We start from the raw sequence: 19,618 nt of genomic DNA, 5'->3' as shown, positions 1-19,618 counted from the left end.
AGGGACTTTCCTGTGTAGGCTGGCTTTGAACCAGGGTCCTCAGATCTCAGCCTCTTGAGTGCTATAATTACAGGCAAGAGTACTTGCACCTGGCTTTTTTTAGCTTTACGTGATCAATGAATCAACCTTTTGACATTTACCATTTTAAAGCTCATTTGGGAGCTAAAATTTCTACATGTGTATGTATGTATGTATGCCTACTTGTCTGTTTTACATCGATACATTAGTGCATAGAACCTCATGCCATAGTCCTTTTTGCATTTCAATTCTATTTATTCTAATACTTATCTAATACATTAATCAGATTTAAAATGGAACACTGTATTTTACAGTGTTAAATATAAAATATATTCTTTTTTTTTTTTTGGGTCCGGTCGTGGGGCTTGAACTCTGGGCCTGGGCGCTGTCCCTCAGCTCTTCAGCTCAAGGCTAGCGCTCTACCACTTGAGCCACAGCGCCACTTCCAGTTTTTTTCTTTTTGCTATGTGGTGCTGAGGAATTGAACCCAGGGCCTCAGGCATGCAAGGCAAGCGCTCTACCACTGAGCCACCTTCCCAGCCCCAAATATAAAATATATTCTTAACATATTATAATTTTACAATTATGTACAAGTCTATAATATTTATATAGAGACATATAGATGGCAAAGAACGAAGATACTTTCCTTAATTTAAAACAAGCAAATATTGCTGGGTGCTGGTGGCTCATACCTGTAATCCTAGCTACTCAACAGGCTGAGATCTGAAGATCACAGTTCAAAGCCAGCCTGGGTAGGGAAGTGCATGACACTCTCCAATGAACCACCAGAAAACCAAGAGAGGAGCTGTGGCTCAAGTGGTAGAGCGCCAGCCTTGCGTGAAAGAGCTCAGGGACAGCGCCCAGGACTTGACTTCAAGCTCCAGGACTGGAAAAAAAAAAAAAGCTAATATTTTCAAAAATGTTCAAAACTCTATCAAAATGAAGGGAGAAGAAGCAAGTTAAAGGGGCAAATATGAAGTCCTTTTGTTTTTTCTTCCTTGTTCTCTATCTTTTCCTTCCTTCCTTCTTTCCTTTCTCTTTTTCCCTTCCTTCCTTTCTCTCTGTCTCTGTCTCTGTCTCTCTGTCTCTCTCATTTGTTTGAGACAGGGTTTCACCATGCAGCCTCGGCTGGCTTCACCTGTGATCCCCCTGCCATGTCTCCCCCAGTGTGGGGTTCAGGGGCATGGACCATATGCATGGCTTCCCCCACCCCCAGGAATGAGGGATCATTTCCTCTCTGACAGCTTCCTCAGAGCACAGAGCCAGACCTTCTCCAATTTTCTGTTCCACAAAATCAAAAGGAACGGATGCCCAGATGGGTACAAAAACATTAGAACACGAGCAAAAGTCTCTGCCACGGCACTGTGGAGAATGTACGGACAGACTTTTAAACTGTGAGCGGCGAAGAATAGAAATCAAAGGACAGATTCTAGATTATAGAAACCAAAAAGCCGTCTATGTAGTTTCCCAGGTGGAAGGGCGAGGAAGGACTTCTATGGGAGCGGATCACATATGTGTGTCAATCACCAAAACCCTTACTAACACGTGCACGATGACATTTCAATCTATTACACATGAATTATACCTTACTCAGGTTTATGGTTAAAGACATGAGACCAGCTGCGTAGTGTGATCCCTCACTGATGGATATAACACTTGGGCTAGGAAAAGACTAAGTTTCCTGCTGACTTAGAAAATGGCAAGAATCAAGCAGTAAAGCACGGAGTTTAGAAAGAGCTGGCCGGCCGAAACATGGGCAGGACAAGGTAGAGACGTTAGCGTACAGTGAACACCAGGCCTGACCATTCCTTGATCGGTCAGCCATCTCGTCTGATTGGTAAACAGGTGAAACAACTACTTTTTGTAAATACTTGTGTTCATGGAGAAAAATTCAGCTTAAATAGGACCAGTCAGAGGCAGCTACCAAACCGGCGTTTCCACAGGACAGGCTAAATCCTGTAGCTGTCTAATGCCATCTCGGATGCCTCCCCCAGGTAGCCCAGTGCAGCATCCGCTGTGAGAGGCTTAACTTGTAACTGGTGGCATGCTGAAATAAACAAAGAAACTTTAATCGATCATACAATTAAATAGACAACGAAATGTGAGTGTGCCTCTGAGTTTACAATTTTGAAAACCATTGCGCTAAAACCCTGTTGCAGAGAATTTTTTATAAAATGGGATAAAAATAAATTAGAAGTCACAGAAGAAAGGAATGAATGCCTTGAATACCACACTCTCTGTAGTTCTGAAGCCATGTCTGTGAGTGCTGGACCATGCTCTCTTCTCTCCTGGGCAACTCTCCTATCTCGGGCCTTAAGAGTCCAGACTTCAGGAAAATGGAAGGAAAACCTTGCTAATTCTCATATTACCCGTGCAAGAAGCTAGTGAGAGCAAGGCCACCATCAAGAAGAGATGCAAGGCGGTGAGAAACATAACAAGTATCTATGGACACCTAACATACGTACATACATCAGAAACCCAAGAAAACCCCCTCTTCCCAGTTTACCGGTGCTAAGAAGATGCAAGAAGAAGCCCACAGGAATGGAGTTGGGAGAACAAGAAGGAAGTTCCACAGAGGGGAGCCATGTCACCCAGGCGGCCTCCTGTTCTTACCTCTGTGAGAATCCTCTTCTTTGAATGTGGCTTCTCAAAAACCATAATAATAGCTTATTTTTAATATATGGAGCTACATAATAAGGAGATGATTCATAGCTAATATTTATCGTCTCCTCGTTATTCTGTCACTCCTCCGTCTGGCTGCTTTTCAAAGACCGCTGCTGCTATAGAATAAGCCTCACCCACCTCAATGGAATGGTTCACTATCGACTTGCAGTTACTCAGCTAGCAATTTCCATGTCTGCAAATGTGTATTCCCATCTTGAGAGCCACGAGGGATGATTTTTCATATCCAAAAGAGTAGTCAGTCAGGGATATCTAATCGCTGCAGATTCAAATAAGGGCAGCTTTCTGTTTTCTAATTTGGGCTCAGAGTAGGTAAAGTTTTTGAATACAAGAATCTAACAGGATTGTAGAATGGAACTGGAGATTTGTGGAATTAGAGATGACAACTTGGAGTAATCGCCAGAACTTACAGACCTTAAAGTTATCTCGTGGCAGGAGAGAGCCAGAAAGGGGGACATTGGGTTCAAAATGGGGCCCTTCATTGCATCTATCATAAACACTACCAGTCACAGACGCACTGTGCTTGCATGCAACAAACACAGAAGCAGTAATTCTAGTAAGGAATGGGTAGGTCGGTATATATATAATACTATAATATATAATCACTTTATCAACAGCTAGCTGCTCTAGTAATGGCATGTTCAGAACACAAAGGGAATTTCTCATGCTTGATGGTGAAAGAAAAAGCTAAACACTTATTTATTAATGTGCAAATGAAGGCAAATTTTCTTCAATGGTTTTACAATATTTGCTTTATTTCTATAGAATTAGGTCATCATTGGTTGGAATACATTGTGAATGTGTGTGTAGTACATCAGATATAGTAAAGATAGTATAACAAAGCTGCTTACATACCTCTATTATTTTAGTATAAGCAATACAGATGTATTTTAAAGTATATGGAGGACTACATGGCAGATTATGTGCAAATATTGTGATAGTTTGCAGCAAAACCTTGAGTATCCTTGAGTCTTGGAGACCACAACAGTCCTGGAGACACCCCGACACTAACACAGCCTGGCAATGGAGACACCCCAACACAAACACAGCCTGGCAGTGGAGACACCCCGATATGAATGCAGCCTGGTGATGGAAACACCCCAACACTAACACACACCTGGTGATGGAGACACCCTGACACTAACACACACCTGGTTTGGAGACACCCTGACACCAACACAGCCTGGCGATGGGGACATCCCGACACCAACGCAGCCTTGTGATGGAGATACCCTGACACTAGTGCACAACTGGCAATGGAGACACCCTGACACCAACGCAGCCTGGTGATGGAGACACCTCAACACCAACGCAGCCTGGCTATGGAGTGCGCTAGTCATCCTCCATTACTGTGAAATAAATGCACCTGTAGTAATAAATCCCTAGCAAGCTTGTTTAACACGTGATGTTCAAGGTTCCCAAGCAAATGCAGGGGAGTGCCTCATTGCTTTTAGGCCAGTGCTATGGTGGGGAGGGGGATAGATGCTCACCTCAGGACTGGGAAGCCAAGAGAACAGGGGGAAGTGAAGAGAACAAAGAGGAAGGGATCAGGATCTCACCTGAACATGTCTACCCTCTTCCAACCCAAAAACAGGCAAGTCTTTCTCCTGCAGCTGGTTGTTTACAACAGAAACTGCTACACCAGTGTTCCAATGTTTTCCATTTATGTCTATGGCGTGTGCTTTTTTGACAAACTTCCTAATTTTTTTCTTTAAGTGCTAATGATTAGAGCCAGAGACTCACCTGACTATATTCTTGAAGGTGAGTTTTATTCATTCCATCTAATTCTGTAATCAGAGTCATTGTCTGTGCTTTGTTATTCTTATAAAACATTCTATTTCCTGGGCTGGGAAGGTGGCTCAGTGGTAGAGTGCTTGTCTCACAAGCATGAGGCCGATTCCTCAGCACCACATAAGCAGAAAAAGCCAGCAGTGGCACTGTGGCTCAAGTGGTAGGGCGCTCACCTTGAGCTGAAGAGCTTCAAGCCCCACAACCGACCAAAAAAAAAAAAAGAGAAAGTTTAAGAGATAAACAAAAAAATCCCATAAACATTCCATTTCCTCTTACTTTTGTAGATTTTTTTCCCTTTTATTTGTTGTTAGTGACTTTTATGAAGTAAGATCCTATATATAATATTGCCCTCTCCTGAAATTTAACTCATCTTCAAATATTTATTCCTGCCATTATTATACAATTACCCAACTAATTACAATTTAATTTTTCCTCAGAAGATTCAGATTTGAGAGTTGACAGCTATTGATTCAGACACCATTTGATAGCCATTGTTAATTGATACTGTTTTCCCTGAAAATATAAAAGGGCTCAAATTTGAAAATTAAAAATCAGTAACATTTGACTTCAAATTGAGTTCTATTTTTCCATTCTGAAATAATGCTGTGATTAATCATCAGGCTCTATTTACAATTTTCAATTTAAGCCCTAGGATTGTGTGGTCACCAGGTCCACATTCTTCTAACCTGTTCATACATACACATTGATACACATACGCACATGTCGTACTGCGTTATGGATTTCAGCTTTGGGATATTCTATGTAATCACAATCCAAACCAAATAATTAGACTATCTAGGTCCTAAAGACTGTGTAAGTTCTCACTGTGTGGTCTGGGAGGGCCTTCTGCCCCAGTCTCTGGGTGCCAGACACTCAGAGATGAACTATCCCAGCGGTCTTTTGCCTCCAGTTTTCCCCTCATATGGCAAATCAGGATTGTCTATAGAAACGAGTGGTTATTTCCCCTCTCAGCATCTTCACAACGCACAACAATGCCTGCTTCAATCTGCTGTTCCACAAAATCAGAAGAAATGGATGCACAGAGGGGTTAAAAAAAATTAGAACACGGGCAAAACTACTTGTCACAGCACTGTCAAAAAGAGAACAAGCCACGATCATCACTTCGGCAACACAATGCACGATAAAGAGGGCCAGGAAGGAAATCATGGTTTTCAGGGCCTTCACATGGGCCTTGGTGCTCAGGTCACCGGGACGGAGGCCCAATCCCTCCATCCGCCCACTGTGGCGCCACAAGGACAGGATTAAAAGCAATAAAGAGACCAGTGACACCAGAAAAAAGAAAACAAGTGTCACGTTAAAGAGAATATGATGGATTATGAAGTTGCTTATGTTTTCCGTAACACTGAATGTCGTGTTTTTTTCCATCTGTGCCAATCCTTGGGTCAAGTTATTACCTAATCTCTCAACAAAAATGAGAAACACAAAGTAAGAGATCACGGCCGCCAGGACGATCACTCGAAGCAGGCTGCGGATTCTCCACCTCACCCAGAGGAAGGCGGGGCTGGAGAAGCTTGCTATCCTGAAGAAGTAGAAGACGCTGAGGCAGGTGTTACAAGCCAAGCAGAGGTAGTTGGATCCTGTCCACAGGATGTCAAAACTCACCACTAGACTCTTGGAGTGAAACATGCTTTCGTGAGTTATATGGAAAGGGACCGCTGACATGGTTACACACAGAAAGCAAACCTGAGAAACCGCCAGGCCAGTGAGGATCATATCAATCAGGGAGAGCTTTCTGGTCCTGATCCAGGCAATGCCGTTGGTCAGCACAATGAATCCATTTCCAAACATCCCCAATGTGAACTCCACAACAGAAACCACCACTGGCAGAGCCTTCAGCAGGCAAGACATGGCCGCTCTCAGACAGGACCCTCCTTCTGTTCGCAGCAGTAGTGCTGTCAGACGCAACAACACCGGAGTGTCCAAACAATGTCTCCTTCCTCTTTTCCTGATGGCCTCGGTTACAGTCAGGAAGGCCCTGAAGATATTTCCCCCAAACAAGGTCTCAGTTAAACCACAGAGCCTCGTCTGCTTTTCTTAGGACACCTGCGATGTTTTTTGTTTTTGTTTTTGTTTTTTTTTTTCAAGGCAGGTGTCTGTTACCTTCTGCTATGAGCCCTGGTCATAGTTTACATGAAGAGTTTTGCATTGGAATTTGAATCCCCATTTGCAATCATGGACAACTGTGATACTATTTCTCTTACAGTTTTCCAGTCTTCCCATTTCCTTACAATCTATTACAATCTATTCGTTCTGTGGTGTTGATTCTTTTGATCTGTGCATCATTCTGGGGCTGAGACCCTTGGGTATCCATAGGACGATAAATCATGTATCCATCAAATGGGATCCACATGTGTCTTCATTACCAGCCACAACCTCAACCACACACAGTATTTAGAGTGGTGTGTGTGTGTGTGTGTGTGTGTGTGTGAGAGAGAGAGAGAGAGAGAGAGAGAGAGAGAGAGAGAGAGAGAGAGAGAGAGAGAGAGAGAGAGAGAACAATCAAACCTGCTACAGTTGTTTTTGGGAGCAGGGGCTGAGGAAAGACAATGGAATGAGTGAGTCTGATCACAGTATATTTTAAGAATGTATGGAAATATCACAGTGAAACCCCTTGGACAAGTAGTACATAGCTATAGAAATGTTTGGGGTTTTTTAACTATCAGTAAAGCTAGGAGTAAGTAGAAACCTTAAATGGATCAATTCACAAATAGTATTCTGAGAATGATTAAAACTGGATATTTGGGCTGGGAAGAAATCAGTGGTAGAGCGCTCACCTAGCATGCATGAAGCCCTGGGTTTGATTCCTCAGTACCACATACACAGAAAAAGCCAGAAGTGGTTCTGTGGCTCACGTGGTAGAGTGCTAGCCTTGAGCAAAAGAAGCCTGGGGACAGTGCCAGGCCCTGAGTTCAAGCCCCAGGACTGGCAAAAAAAAAAAAAAAGTAAAAAACAACTGGACGTTTTACCCTAAGACTGAACAAGGCAGGAAGGCATGCACTAATGCCTTATACACAGCTTTATAATGAAACAATACAAGAAAATTCAAAGTTGTATAGATGGCAAAAAGACGGCAAAATTCCTTTTTCTCCAGGTTCTCAACACAGAAAAACCCCAGGTCTCCAAAAGGTAGACCTAAAAATAAGAAGAGATGTTTACAAGTTCACAGCACACAGTCAACTTACAGAGTACTACACAGTATTTGTATACTATAGAAAACAATAGTCCACAGACAACCTTGGCCATCAGAAGAAATACGAGAAACTTAGAACTCGATTTTTACAAACTATGCCTGAAAACTGTACAGGTGAAACTGTGCTGGGTCCAGTGAGTGAAAAGTTTGTCATGCTCATGGGCCGCACGAGTCACTGCCATTGAAATGCCAAGGACAACAAACCCATCTACACCCAGCATGGTCCCAAGCAATGGCCTAAGCCCTTTACCAAGAAAATCAACAGGCTAAACCTAAAACGTACATGCAAACTCAAAGGAACTGGAAAAATGAGACGCATCTTGGAAGATGGAACCATTTTTGAGGACATACTGTTAATCCATTTTAAGAGGAAGTTAAACCAAAGAAATCAAATCAGGGGAGTGTTTGGGGGAGGTAGGGGGGAGGGGGAAGAGCAGGGGGAGGGCGGGGGGAGGCAGTTCCATGGGGGATGGGGGAAGAGAGGCAGCTCCTTCCATTTCAACAGCACCAAGAAGTTGTGTCAGGAGGGTGTGGGATGCAGACCGGCCTGAACTGAACCATACTGCGAGATCTTGTCAGTATAAAAGACTGTTCTATGGATGTGAATTAGCCATACAAATAAATGTACAGAATCATAGTATAGAAATAGACCTCCCAAACAACTGATTTTTAAAGGGTGCCAAGTTGTGCCTGGCAACAGTGGCTCACACCTGTAACTCTAGCTACTTAGGAGGCTGCGATCTGAGGATCACAGTTCAAAGCCAGCCTGGGAAAACAAATCTAAGAGACTCTTATCACCAGTTAACCAACAAAAAGGCAGAACTGGAGCTGTGGCTCAAGTGGTAGAGCACCAGCCTTGTGCAAGAAAGTCAAACAACAATGCAAGATAAACGCACCAAGTTGAAACAGTGTGAAAAGATTATTTTAAAGAAATATTACTGGTAAAAAATTTGTTTTTAAAAAACTAGTCTTAGTCTTAACCTTACACTAAAACTAGAACTTCACTTGAAATGGGTCATCTAGTTAAACATACAACCTAAAATTAGCAATAATACAAAAATGCACATTGTAAATATGCAATATTCTTAGATAACTATTATAAGTATTCATTGGGAAAAAAATTAAATGAACTAATTGGCAAGAAAAACATGAGGGGAAGAATAAAAAACTTTTAAACTTCTCATAAATTCTTATTTTATTTGGAACATTCAAAAGTATCTGTTTCTCCCTCTCTCTTTTTTTTGAGGGGAATAGTAAGGCTCAAAGTTAAGGCACATTCCATCCACCACAGAATTACTCACCCAGCACTAAGCATGCATGGTTTGAAGGCCCCAATGAAGTGTGGTTGCTCTGTGTTTTATCCACCCCTTAGCCACCTCAGCCCCCAAAGAAAACCTTCTCCTGGGAATTCCCAGCATCAGGAAGGAGTGGCTGGAAGGAGAGAGGAGGCTCAGCGTCAGACATAAGGTGTGGGCCAGTCTGCTCTGATGAGTCCTCAAAAGCCACAACATGAGAAAGGACAGCAAGTAGGCCGTGTGGAGTAGGAGGAAGGCGATCATACTTCTCAAGGCATTCATGTGGACCGTGGTGCTGGGGTCTCTGCATCCAGTGGAACGAGGAGCCATGTGCTCTTCAGATGTCTCCACAGGGAGAAGATGAGCAAGAGAAAGCAGGTGGGGGGGGGGGGGACACCAGCAAACAGGATCAATGAGAAGACCATGGTTGTGAACGTGACCAGCTCTGGAAACTTGGCAAAGTCCCTGGCACCAGAATTCCCGGATGCATGGCTCCAGACGCTGGCATATCTGGTCCTCCTCATGCCTGCCCATGACCCCCAGGTTCAGCGTCAGGAGAAGCAGCAGCAGCAGCAGCTTCTCCACCTCAGGTAGAAAACGAGAAGCCCTGAGAAAATGGCTATTTTGAGCAAATCAAAGCTGTTGAGGATCGTGAGAAGCTGGAGGCTGAGCTGACTGGAAACCACCATGCCACACGTGTGAGTTCTCAAGCCCGTTCCAGCTGTGAATGAAAAGGGATGATGGGCAGGTCTGAGCCATCTCAGTGGTATTAGTGACCACACTGAGCCTGGACATCGCCAAGACAACAAGAATTTTGTCAACTGTAGAGAGTGTTCCTTTCCTGACCCAGTCAACGCAGTTGATCAGAACGGTGAACCCATTGCTCAGATTCCCCAGTGGAAACTGCACAGGGAATATGACGGCAAAGGTGTTCCACAAGCCATGTCCTGTGTTTGTTAAAATCTCCATGGGCGCGAACGGTGCACTTCCTTCTCCTCCTTCTCTTCCTTCTGCAGCTGTCGGGCTGATGTCAAGCCAGGAATTTCAAGGTTTGCTAATTAATCTTCAGGAAGTTGGGTGTTTTTTTTGTTGTTTGTTTTTTGTTTTTTTCTGGTCATGGAGCTTGAACTCTGGGACTGAGCACTGTCCCTGGGCTCTTCAGCTCAAGGCGAGCACTGTACCGCTTGAGCCACAGCGCCACTTCCAGTTTTCTAGTGGTTTATTGGAAATAAGAGTCTCTTGGACTTCCCTGCCTGGGCTGGCTTTGAACCATGCTCCTCAGATCTCAGCCTCCTGAGTAGCTAGGATGACAGGCGTGAACCACCGGCACCTGGCACCTCAGGAAGCTTTTATTTCTCTTAAGTTTCTCTATGGAGTCTGAGCTCAGATACTTTGGGCAGAAAGCTTTCGTGCTTGGTAAGGGTGCAAGATCAGCGATGCAGAGCTCCCGTTTGCTATCATGCAAATGAAGACCTGTTCTGTTTCCCTGCCTGGTCCATTTTGCATGTTTTATTTGTAGGAAATTTGTTTTACCAGCTTGAGTTCTGCGGTGGAAGGATAGCAAAGGTCTATGCGTCGGGTCTGTAACTAGAGGAAGGCTTCTGCGGCCCCCGAGGGGTCCCAAGGATGCACCTGTCTGTGTTACCCCATGGGCCTCTGTGTGAGCAGTGCTCCCCAGGCTCCTCCCTGAGCCCCAGTGCAGGCTCTGGGCCTGGGCCTGGTGCTCATCCCCTGGCCCCAGAATCTGTCCACTTTCCCCCTGCATTTCTTCTCCACACACAATTGTAAATAAAAGATTTGATGGAGAGATAGAAGATAGATAGATAGATAGATAGATAGATAGATAGATAGATAGATAGATAGATAGATAGATAGATAGATAGATAGAGATAGAGTACAGCAAACAAAGAAAAAGAGGACATTGTGACATGCATTTCCGAGATGAAACCCCAGTGAAGGGAGTGGTATTTTCTAAAAATTCAAGTTTCCTACCTTACTTCCCTCTCTCAGCAACACAGATCAAAGAAATTGAGCCTCAGAGCTGGGGAGTTAGCTCAGTGGTAGAGTGCTTGCCTCACATGCATGAGGCCCTGGGTTCAATTCCTCAGCACCACATAAGCAGAAAAAGTCGGAAGTGGTGCTGTGGCTCAAGTGGTAGAGCACCAGCCTTGAGCTGAAGAGCTGAGGGACAGCACCCAGGCCCAGAGTTCAGTCCCCATGACTAACAAAAAAAGTAAAAATAAGAAAGAAATAAATTGAGACTCACAAGGTCTGGCTACATGGAGACTGGAGAAAGATGTCTGACTTAACACTCATGTAAAAAAAACCATCATTTCCATCATATTGTAATATACAACCATTTTATTTAAAAAAACAATGATTTACATTCAATGAATATATCATTTCTGAACTATAAAGGTCTGTATTAATTAAATTACAAACTTTGCTGACACATATTCAAAATTGTTTTCAGTCTTGTATTATGTCCATAACATAATTAAGTTCTATTATGTATATAATTTACATTATATTAACTTCTATTGTTTTATGATTTAATGTTTACATAGTTCATGGCACATAGCTAGGACAGAACAAATTTCCTTCAACTACACTTTATATTTTATGGCTTTAACTATTTATGTATATTTATATTTTCTTTCTTCTAAATATTTAGATAAGTGACAGGTGAACCTCTAGTTCCAGTCTTGACACCGACCTAAAGAAATCCTTCCCTCGTTCGCATTTTAGGAGCAAACAGAATCCATGATCCTCCTGTCCACAGAGAGAGAAGTGTGAGTGAATGCTGCCCAAGACATCCCACAGAAAGTGAGGTGAAAGCCATCACTGTGGCATAATCCATGAAGCCAGATGCCAACCCTGCGACCACCGGTCTGTAGCCCAAATCAGTTTCTGGACCAGCACCCGCAAGCTCTTAGCACGAGACTCGGCCCTGACAGGTTCAGGACCAGGCCAGACAACCTGAGGGGGCTGCTGGGCCGGCCAGACGCCAGGCCTCACGGCCACGCTGTGCACAGGGCGAGGTAGGGGCTCAGCCTGCGTGTGAGCACTGCTAGAGACAGCCGATGCTGTCGCCCTGCCTCACTCTGTCACTTTGTGTCAGTCCTGGTCACACCCGTCACCATCCTTGTTGGTTGAACTTCTATGACAAAAGCTCAGATTATAGAGTAGACATCTACTTGCTTAATCCTTTTTTGACTGAAAATATAGCATAGGACTTGGTTTTGAAAGGAACACTGAACAATGTGTGTGTCCAAATTGACTTTGCTCTCGGGCCCTCAAATAGTCTGCTAAAGCGTTAGGCTTTATGAACTCTTAATTTGGGCTTCAGTTTTGGTGGGTGGGATTCCAGCTTTAAATGATCAAACTGTTAAATTATGAAACCTTCATCTGTTTCCATTCTATTCTAATATGTGTCTAACATATTAATAAAGTTGAAAAATGAAATAATCTGTGTATTAATAGTGTCTAATATAAAATGCATTTCAAATATACTACAATTAAACTATTAGGTTCATGGTCTTCATGCATAATGAGAACAAATAGAAATACCTCCCCTTTTTTGTGTCAGTCCAGGGGATTGAACTCATCTGAGCCTTTCTTGCTCAAATTAGTATCTACCACTTGAGCCATAGCTTCACTTGCAGCTTTTTATTGGTTTATTGGAAATAATAGTCTCATGAACTTTCCTGCCTGGGCTGGCTTTGAACGATCCTCTGTTCTCAGCCTCCTGAGTAGCTGGGATGACAGGTGTGAGCCACCAGTGCCAGCAACAATAAAACACAAAACGTTCCTTTCCATTTAGACAAGGCAAGTATTCTCCCAGTGACTCAAGAGCACATCACAGAATGCACAGCCGAAGAACCAGGTGACAGAGCTACACAGGAGACCTTCTATCCTCTTCTTTCTCTTTTTCTTGAGTCGGCACCTTAGGTAGCCCAGAGCTCAGGCTGGCCTTGAACCTGGGCTCCCCTTGCTTCAGCTTCCTGAGTCATGGGATCGTGGATGAGTCCCACCACGGCCGGTCCTCGGAGTTCCTCTGTGTCCCTCTCCCCAGGAGTGGTCCAGGGAAACAGGCATGCTCACGGGAGCCGGGGATTCCACGCATCACACACAGCTCAGCTTCCCCAAGGTGCACAGCCACGCCCACTTCAGTGTACCATTCCATAGAATCAGAAGTAATGCATGCCCGGACGGGTACAACGATAACAGAATATGGGCACGAATTTTTGCTTTGACACTTTGCAGACAAGAATAGGCCAGAAATAGCACGACCTTGCTTATCAAATACATAATGAAGAGGAGGAGGAATGAAATTGTGGATTCCAAAATCCCCCACTATGAATTCCATAAGATAAACTACCATGAACAAATGTTCCACGAAGCTGGGCATGTCTGCCCAGGGTGGGGGCCTCTGCTCAGTCATCATCCGCGGCCGGCGTTCAGCCAGCTTTGGTCAGGCACATGTGGGCCAATCGAGTTTGCTGTAGTCCTTCTCTTCCTATGATAACCTTCCACACATGACGTTCAATTAAAAGAACACCAAAGCTGCAATTTGTATTGCATGCACTAAAATTAAGGCACACTCGAATGGCACATGGCAAAGCATGCCCTTCTGACAGAGCATGTCACATCCCTGGTGGTGGGGGGCGGAGCGGGAGGCGGGGTGGGGGGTGGGTCCCGGGCTCCGGGAATTCCAGTACACACAGCCTTGGGATCTAAATCACCCTTCAATCCAAAAGCGTGTTTGATTCACAGAATGGCTCTTATCTATATGGTAAATCCAGCATATTTGATTTCTAACAATACACTCTTTTTATTCTTCATCTATTATCTGAAGTTGTAGGGCAATGTTTGACATTAGAACCAGTTTTGTGTCTGTAGTATTATCAGATTCTGTTCCTGTAGCAATGTCTCTCTCTCACACAGCGAAGCCTTACATTTTTGACTTGAAAATCTGAAAAGGGGAAATAAATAAACCTTGATATTATCACTTATCTGTATGGAGCTTCCTGACGTGTCAACAATTTGCACTGGTATCCTGGTCTGTGTGCCCACCCCTTTACTCAGGTAAGTTTCTCCTAAGGCTGAAAATGTTCATAGTACTTATTCCAAAACAACATTTGTAACATTCTTAAAGTCATGCAGCAGAATAAAATAGGGAAAGCACAAATTTCAAAATAAAAAAAAATAATACACTTGTGAGCTAAGTCCTCAAGAATATGCAAAATGATCTTAGAAATGGTCTATGGGCCTGAAAGGTTCTATGTTTTCAGACCTGCACCTCAGCCATCACAATGCCACAATGGAGGCCCTTGGATGGAGGCCTGTGGATGGAGGCCTGTGGATGGAGGCCCTTGGAATGGAGGCCTTGGATGGAGGCCTGTCTCAGCTACTGGTTGACAGGAGCAGAACAAAGGAGTGTTCCAGCAACCCACATCTGAGACCATTGATTTGAAGCTCCAAACTTGTGTGAAGAGTGACAGGAAGCTAACAGTAAGCGGTTACAGGAGGGCGACCTCAGATTCTGTGGCTTGTGGCTGGGCCGTGGTGCCGGCACACGTGGATTCTCCACCCTGTCGAAGCCTCTGGCACTATGCCCACAGGGAAGGGATGGTAGACCTATCAGGGACACAGTGTAAGGTAAGGTATGGACACCACACTGGTGAAACAAAACACAGCTCAGAGATACTTAGGTTAGAATGGTTAGACTTATTTCTGTAGAGCCATTGGCACGAGACTAATGTGTGTATTTACAAGGGCAGTGATTAAAACCAAGAGGAATAAAGACACCAGCAGCGTCCTGGAGACCCAAGCTCTCCACTTCAGCAAGAGCAAAGCTGGGGAAATTGGCTATTGAGAAAATACAAGACTTTGCGCTTGTAAACAAGCCAGAGGTGAGGGCGATTGCTTGCTGTGGAGCACATGTGAATCTTCCTTCATGCCTTCCCACTCAACCACAACGCTTGGTAAAACACAGATAACCCCAATTTGGCAATGCCTCCCAGGGCAGCCAGCTCTGGGCACTGCCAAGCAGTACCGACATGACCAGCAGGTAAAAGGCTTCTCCTGACTCGGCCTGTCTACGAATCTGCTTCCTTACTTCCCAATCAGGCCTTCCACACTCACATGGAGATTATCAATGTGGCTGGCACACCCATTCCACACTCACAGTGATTATCAACATGGCCGGCACACCTTCCACTTTCTGTATGAAGTTCCAATGTCTCATTTTATTGTTGAAGTCTTCTTCATGAATTCATCTAAACTCTATGTGTATCTTACACTTGAACACTGTGTTGTATTCTCAAACAAGCAAAGATAAGATTTGCCAGGATGTGCACTGGTTCTCAGTTGTCTTCATGAAAATCTTGCATTTGCCTTCGTTCTGATTCTGTGTACACTAAACATAGGAACCTGAAGTATTTGTAGATCACAAGGAAGGAAATGTTGAATTCTTCTGTGCTTGCATGAAAATAAAAGTGCATTAATTTGTATTTTCCTGTTGTTCTTGTCTCTAAGTTTTAATCTGGCTACTGGGTCCTGGACATTATAAATACATAGAAGTAAAGGAACATTTAAGCTGGCATATGGAGCTTTCTAAGCCTTGGGGCTCTTTTTTTTTTTTTTTTTTGCTGGTCATGAGGCCTGAACTCTGGGTCTGGGCGCTGTCCCTCAGCTCTTCAGCTCAAGGCTAGCGTTCTACCACTGGAGCCACAGCGCCACTTCCGGCTTTTTCTGTTTATGTGGTGCTGAGGAATCGAACCCAGGGCCTCATGCTTGCAAGGCATACACTCTACCACTGAGCTACCTTCCCAGCCCGCCTTGGGACTCTTTTAATGCCTTGTTAGATCCTCACAGGATGTAGGCATCCATTGTACAAAGCAGCTGTAACCGTAGTAATGTTGTGATATACAGGAACGTTACATTGTTCCAGGGATGCCCCAAATTGAGAACAATATTTTACTTCCTATAAGGGCATGCATTCATGCATTCACTCATAAAAACACTAAACCCTTTATTCTAGTTCAACAATTCAAATAAACTCATCTTTCAACATTGATTGTCCACCAAACTTGGGCTCAGATGTTAAGACATTGCTTAAAAATAGTCTCCAATATGCTGGAGAGAGAACGAAATGATGACATTATGTAAACTCCAACCCTCTCAACCCTGCAAGTGAGAACAGGTAGAATTCTGTTTCTTGTCCCAAATGAAAAAGAGACACTGGAGAGTGCCACCCTGAGTGCCGTAGACTCTCTCTGGAGCATCTTCCGGCTTGGGACATGGACATTACTGACTGCACACCCACTGACCCCACACTTGGTCCCCTGAATCCATCCTGGGCAAAAAGTGAACCCGATGCGTGTCCTGGAACGTCTCACAAATGCCCCCACACTAAGAGGAAAGAAAAAGAAGAAAAGGCAGAATAGCCCAGAACGGGCGGGAAATTTAAGGCAAATACCCTAAGTGTTAAAAGGATACCATAGGCGCTGAGGCAGCCAGGGATCCCTGCACGACTCCCTCCAGGAAGAAGCTCAGAGGCGGGTCCCCTCCCCGAAGGAGGGAGGGAGGAAGGGAGGGGTTGGAGGTGGGTGCTGCTCCTACAACCCCAGCAGGGTCACAGCCCCCCCCACCACGCTGAGCCCCGTCCCCACCCGTACCTCTCCCATTCTGGGGAGCCTTTCAGGCCTCCTTTCCTCCTGCAGCTCCTTTCCAGACAAGGAGAGGGCAGTGGCCAGGTGAATTCCCACCTATTCCATCCATAATGCGTGGCACCTTTTTTAACGCCACGGCAGGTGTTGTATGGGGTGCATTGGCAAGGAGCTAGGACGTTTTCGTTCTAATCTTGGTTATTCATGGTAAGTTTTTTGTGCTGGCTGTCCCAAAGGCAAGATATCAAAAAGGTAACTGACCGTAATTGTATCTATGCTTCTCTCTCCTTGGATCATTACATTGATATTAATCTCATGTGTGTAACTCTACCAGTCCCTACACTTCTTACGCAACAGCAAACCGAATCGTGTCCTCTGACCCTGTCAGCCCGATTTTCATAGTGTTCTTTTAAATGCACTTTTCCACCTGAAAAAAAAAAGATCTTATTTTCCATGCCAGCTTGGTGGGCTGATGGGAGGCATTGGCAGTCCGGCAGCCGGCCCTGGCCCAGGAAGCTGTGCATCGCTGGATAGAGACCAAGGAGCCCGGCCTGGCCGGCTGCTGCCGGGAGGGAGATAAACCGGCAATGGGCGCTGAGCCCTCTCCCCAGTGAGGGGGTAGGGGTACCCCGGGGTGCCAGGGTGGTTCTCTCCAACACATGGCGGCAGTGAGCGCCGCCCTCTGACCCCCTGGTGACCTGCCAGGGACAGGTTCTGGGGTCACTGGCGGCCCTGCCTCCCGGAAATCCACAGCCCGGGAGCTTAACAAGCTCTGAAACCCAAGAGAAATGAAGTGATTGCCATAGCATATCAATTTTAGAGAGGAAGCTGGCTATTATTAACCTTCAGCTTTTCCCAGTGTGTGTGTGTGTGTGTGTGTGTGTGTGTGTGTACAGCCACAGAGAAAACACCGTAACATAAATGTATAATTCACATAGACACAGACGTGTGCAGAGACGTATGACATGGCTTGACTGACCGTACTGCAGAGACCACTGTGCAGGCCAGCACCACTTTCTCCCCTTTAGCCCTGGATGGTCCTCGGCCCCCAGTAGAAAAGTCGAGGAAACCTGCATCAGGAGGAGGCTGAGGCTGCCCTGGCGGTGAGCAGGAAGGAAAGGAGGCTGGGGACCAGGTACAATACCAGGCTGACCTGCCCAGGCTTCTAGCACCTGCCACAATGGCCCAGCCAGCATGAAAGAATCAACATGTGAACTGGGACATTTTGAACTCTGCCCAGCAGGCATCCCAGCCACCACCCCTGGGACTGCCCTGCCTGGCTGGTCTTCCCAAGGCCTCTGACACCTCAGACCCAGCCCAATTCTTCCTCCTTCTATGCTGCTTTGCCCAGGGACACAGCCCTGATGCCACAGCTGCGTTTTCTGAATTCCCCTCTGGAGTGGTGGCTCTGAGAATCACTTCTACTTGTGTGGTCTGTCACTTCAACATGAAGCCAGAACCAAGAAAACGCATGTCATCTGTAGGTTGGGTGACAGATTTTATGGGTGTTGATTGACCAAACCTTGGATGGTGTTTTTCCAAATTTTTGTCCATTTATTTATTTATTTCACAATACATCCTCTTGGAAACCATTCCATTTGCTGGGTTTGAGGCGTTGGGGATGGATAGCCAGAGGTCTCTATGTTGCCTAGGGTTACACATTCATCTCATGAGTGCTCAGAGACTGACTTACGTTTTCATATGTGCACACAAACATACAAAGGCATATGTCCTCTTATTTAATAAGGTTAAATAAAAGAATTTGTGGGAAGACCTTTAGAAATCCGGCAAAGGAATACAGTCTAGCCGTGGTAATGGTGCTACACTCTACCAATCTAGCTTAGGCTAGAGGTCTCGCCAAGGTGCTACCATGGACCTGTGGCCTGGAAGGTTTCCAGTCTCAGCCAAACCCTCACTTGCCCGAGCACCAAGAGAAAGGCCCGCTTCAGCTTCTTATTTCCCCAGATCAGGATGTACGAGTGGCTCGAAGGGTACAAGAGTCCCACCATATGGAAAAGCGGTTCGGTCCACATATTCTGGGGTATACTGGAAGTCCAGCTGGAGGCAATGATGGTCAGAGAGTTCAGGGTAAACAGCAGGAGGAAGGAGACCATCATTTGCAAGGCCTTCACGTGGACGGCGACGCTGGCGTCTCTGGAGCATTCCACGTGGAGCCGCATCCTCCGGAGGTGTCTGCACAGAGAGTAGATGAGCAGCAGAATGCAAACCAGCGATGTGACGAAGGGAATGAGGTTCAGGAGAGAGAACAAGGCCGCAGTGGAGAGATCAATAGTACCCCTCAGCTCCATCTTCCAAGTTGCATTTCCTTCACAGTCACCCACCTGCATTATCCAACCCATGTGCAGCATCACAATATTAGGAAACAAAAACACCAAAGTCCCGCAAACCACAAGGACAACAATGCTTTGTACTCTTCTCTTTAGATGGAGAAAAGTCAGGTTGGAAAAACTGGCTATCTTGAGAAAATAAAATATGATCAGTGCCGTACCATTCCAGCTGCTAAAATGGTTGGTTGTGACATAGGCAACGGCAAGAGCAAGTCTGCTCTTACCCCTGGGAAAAGCTGGATTGAACACAGTGAATTGCCCAGAGAGCATTATTACCCAAAGCAAGCCAAGCCGGGAGACAGCCAAAGCCATGAGGATTCCATCCACAGAGGAGACCCTCCGTCTCTTGACCCAGTCGACGGCATTCACCAGAGCTACGAAGACATTGGCAAAATTCCCAAGAACAAATTCCACCACTGCTATGCCAGATACAATCTGTAAGAAACTTGTCATGTCTGCACACACGGGACAAAAAGACACAATATCTCTGGCTGCGGTTCTCTCTGCCCTGACTCTGGGCTCTACTTGCCTTGGACGAAGTTCTCTCGTGGTGATATTTGGGACAGCCTCGGACCCATTGCCCTGCACAAGTGAGTGAGC

At 45.2% G+C, this 19,618-nt stretch overlaps 2 protein-coding genes and 1 pseudogene across 2 annotated transcripts; all 3 read right to left on the bottom strand.

Annotated features, from left to right (window-relative positions):
• Positions 1-5,421: 5,421 nt before the first annotated feature.
• LOC138806796 (taste receptor type 2 member 7-like) lies at positions 5,422-6,360 on the bottom strand. Its single transcript, XM_069992148.1, has one exon. It carries the CDS (start codon positions 6,358-6,360, stop codon positions 5,422-5,424), a length of 939 nt encoding a protein of 312 aa, XP_069848249.1.
• Positions 6,361-7,020: 660 nt separating this feature from the next.
• LOC138806795 (taste receptor type 2 member 13-like) lies at positions 7,021-9,966 on the bottom strand (annotated as a pseudogene).
• A 4,553-nt stretch (positions 9,967-14,519) lies between these two features.
• Positions 14,520-19,618, bottom strand: LOC138806794 (taste receptor type 2 member 19-like). Its single transcript, XM_069992147.1, has 2 exons — positions 18,587-19,618; positions 14,520-14,609 (listed from the first exon to the last, which is right to left on the bottom strand). The coding sequence occupies exons 1-2, from the start codon at positions 19,469-19,471 to the stop codon at positions 14,520-14,522; spliced, it is 975 nt and encodes a 324-aa protein (XP_069848248.1). The 5' UTR covers positions 19,472-19,618.

Source organism: Dipodomys merriami, unplaced genomic scaffold (assembly GCF_024711535.1).
Source record: "Dipodomys merriami isolate MVZ:Mamm:240054 unplaced genomic scaffold, mDipMer1.0.p SCAF_408, whole genome shotgun sequence".
Taxonomy (NCBI): domain Eukaryota; kingdom Metazoa; phylum Chordata; class Mammalia; order Rodentia; family Heteromyidae; genus Dipodomys; species Dipodomys merriami.
This window is presented reverse-complemented; position numbering and strand designations above follow the sequence as displayed.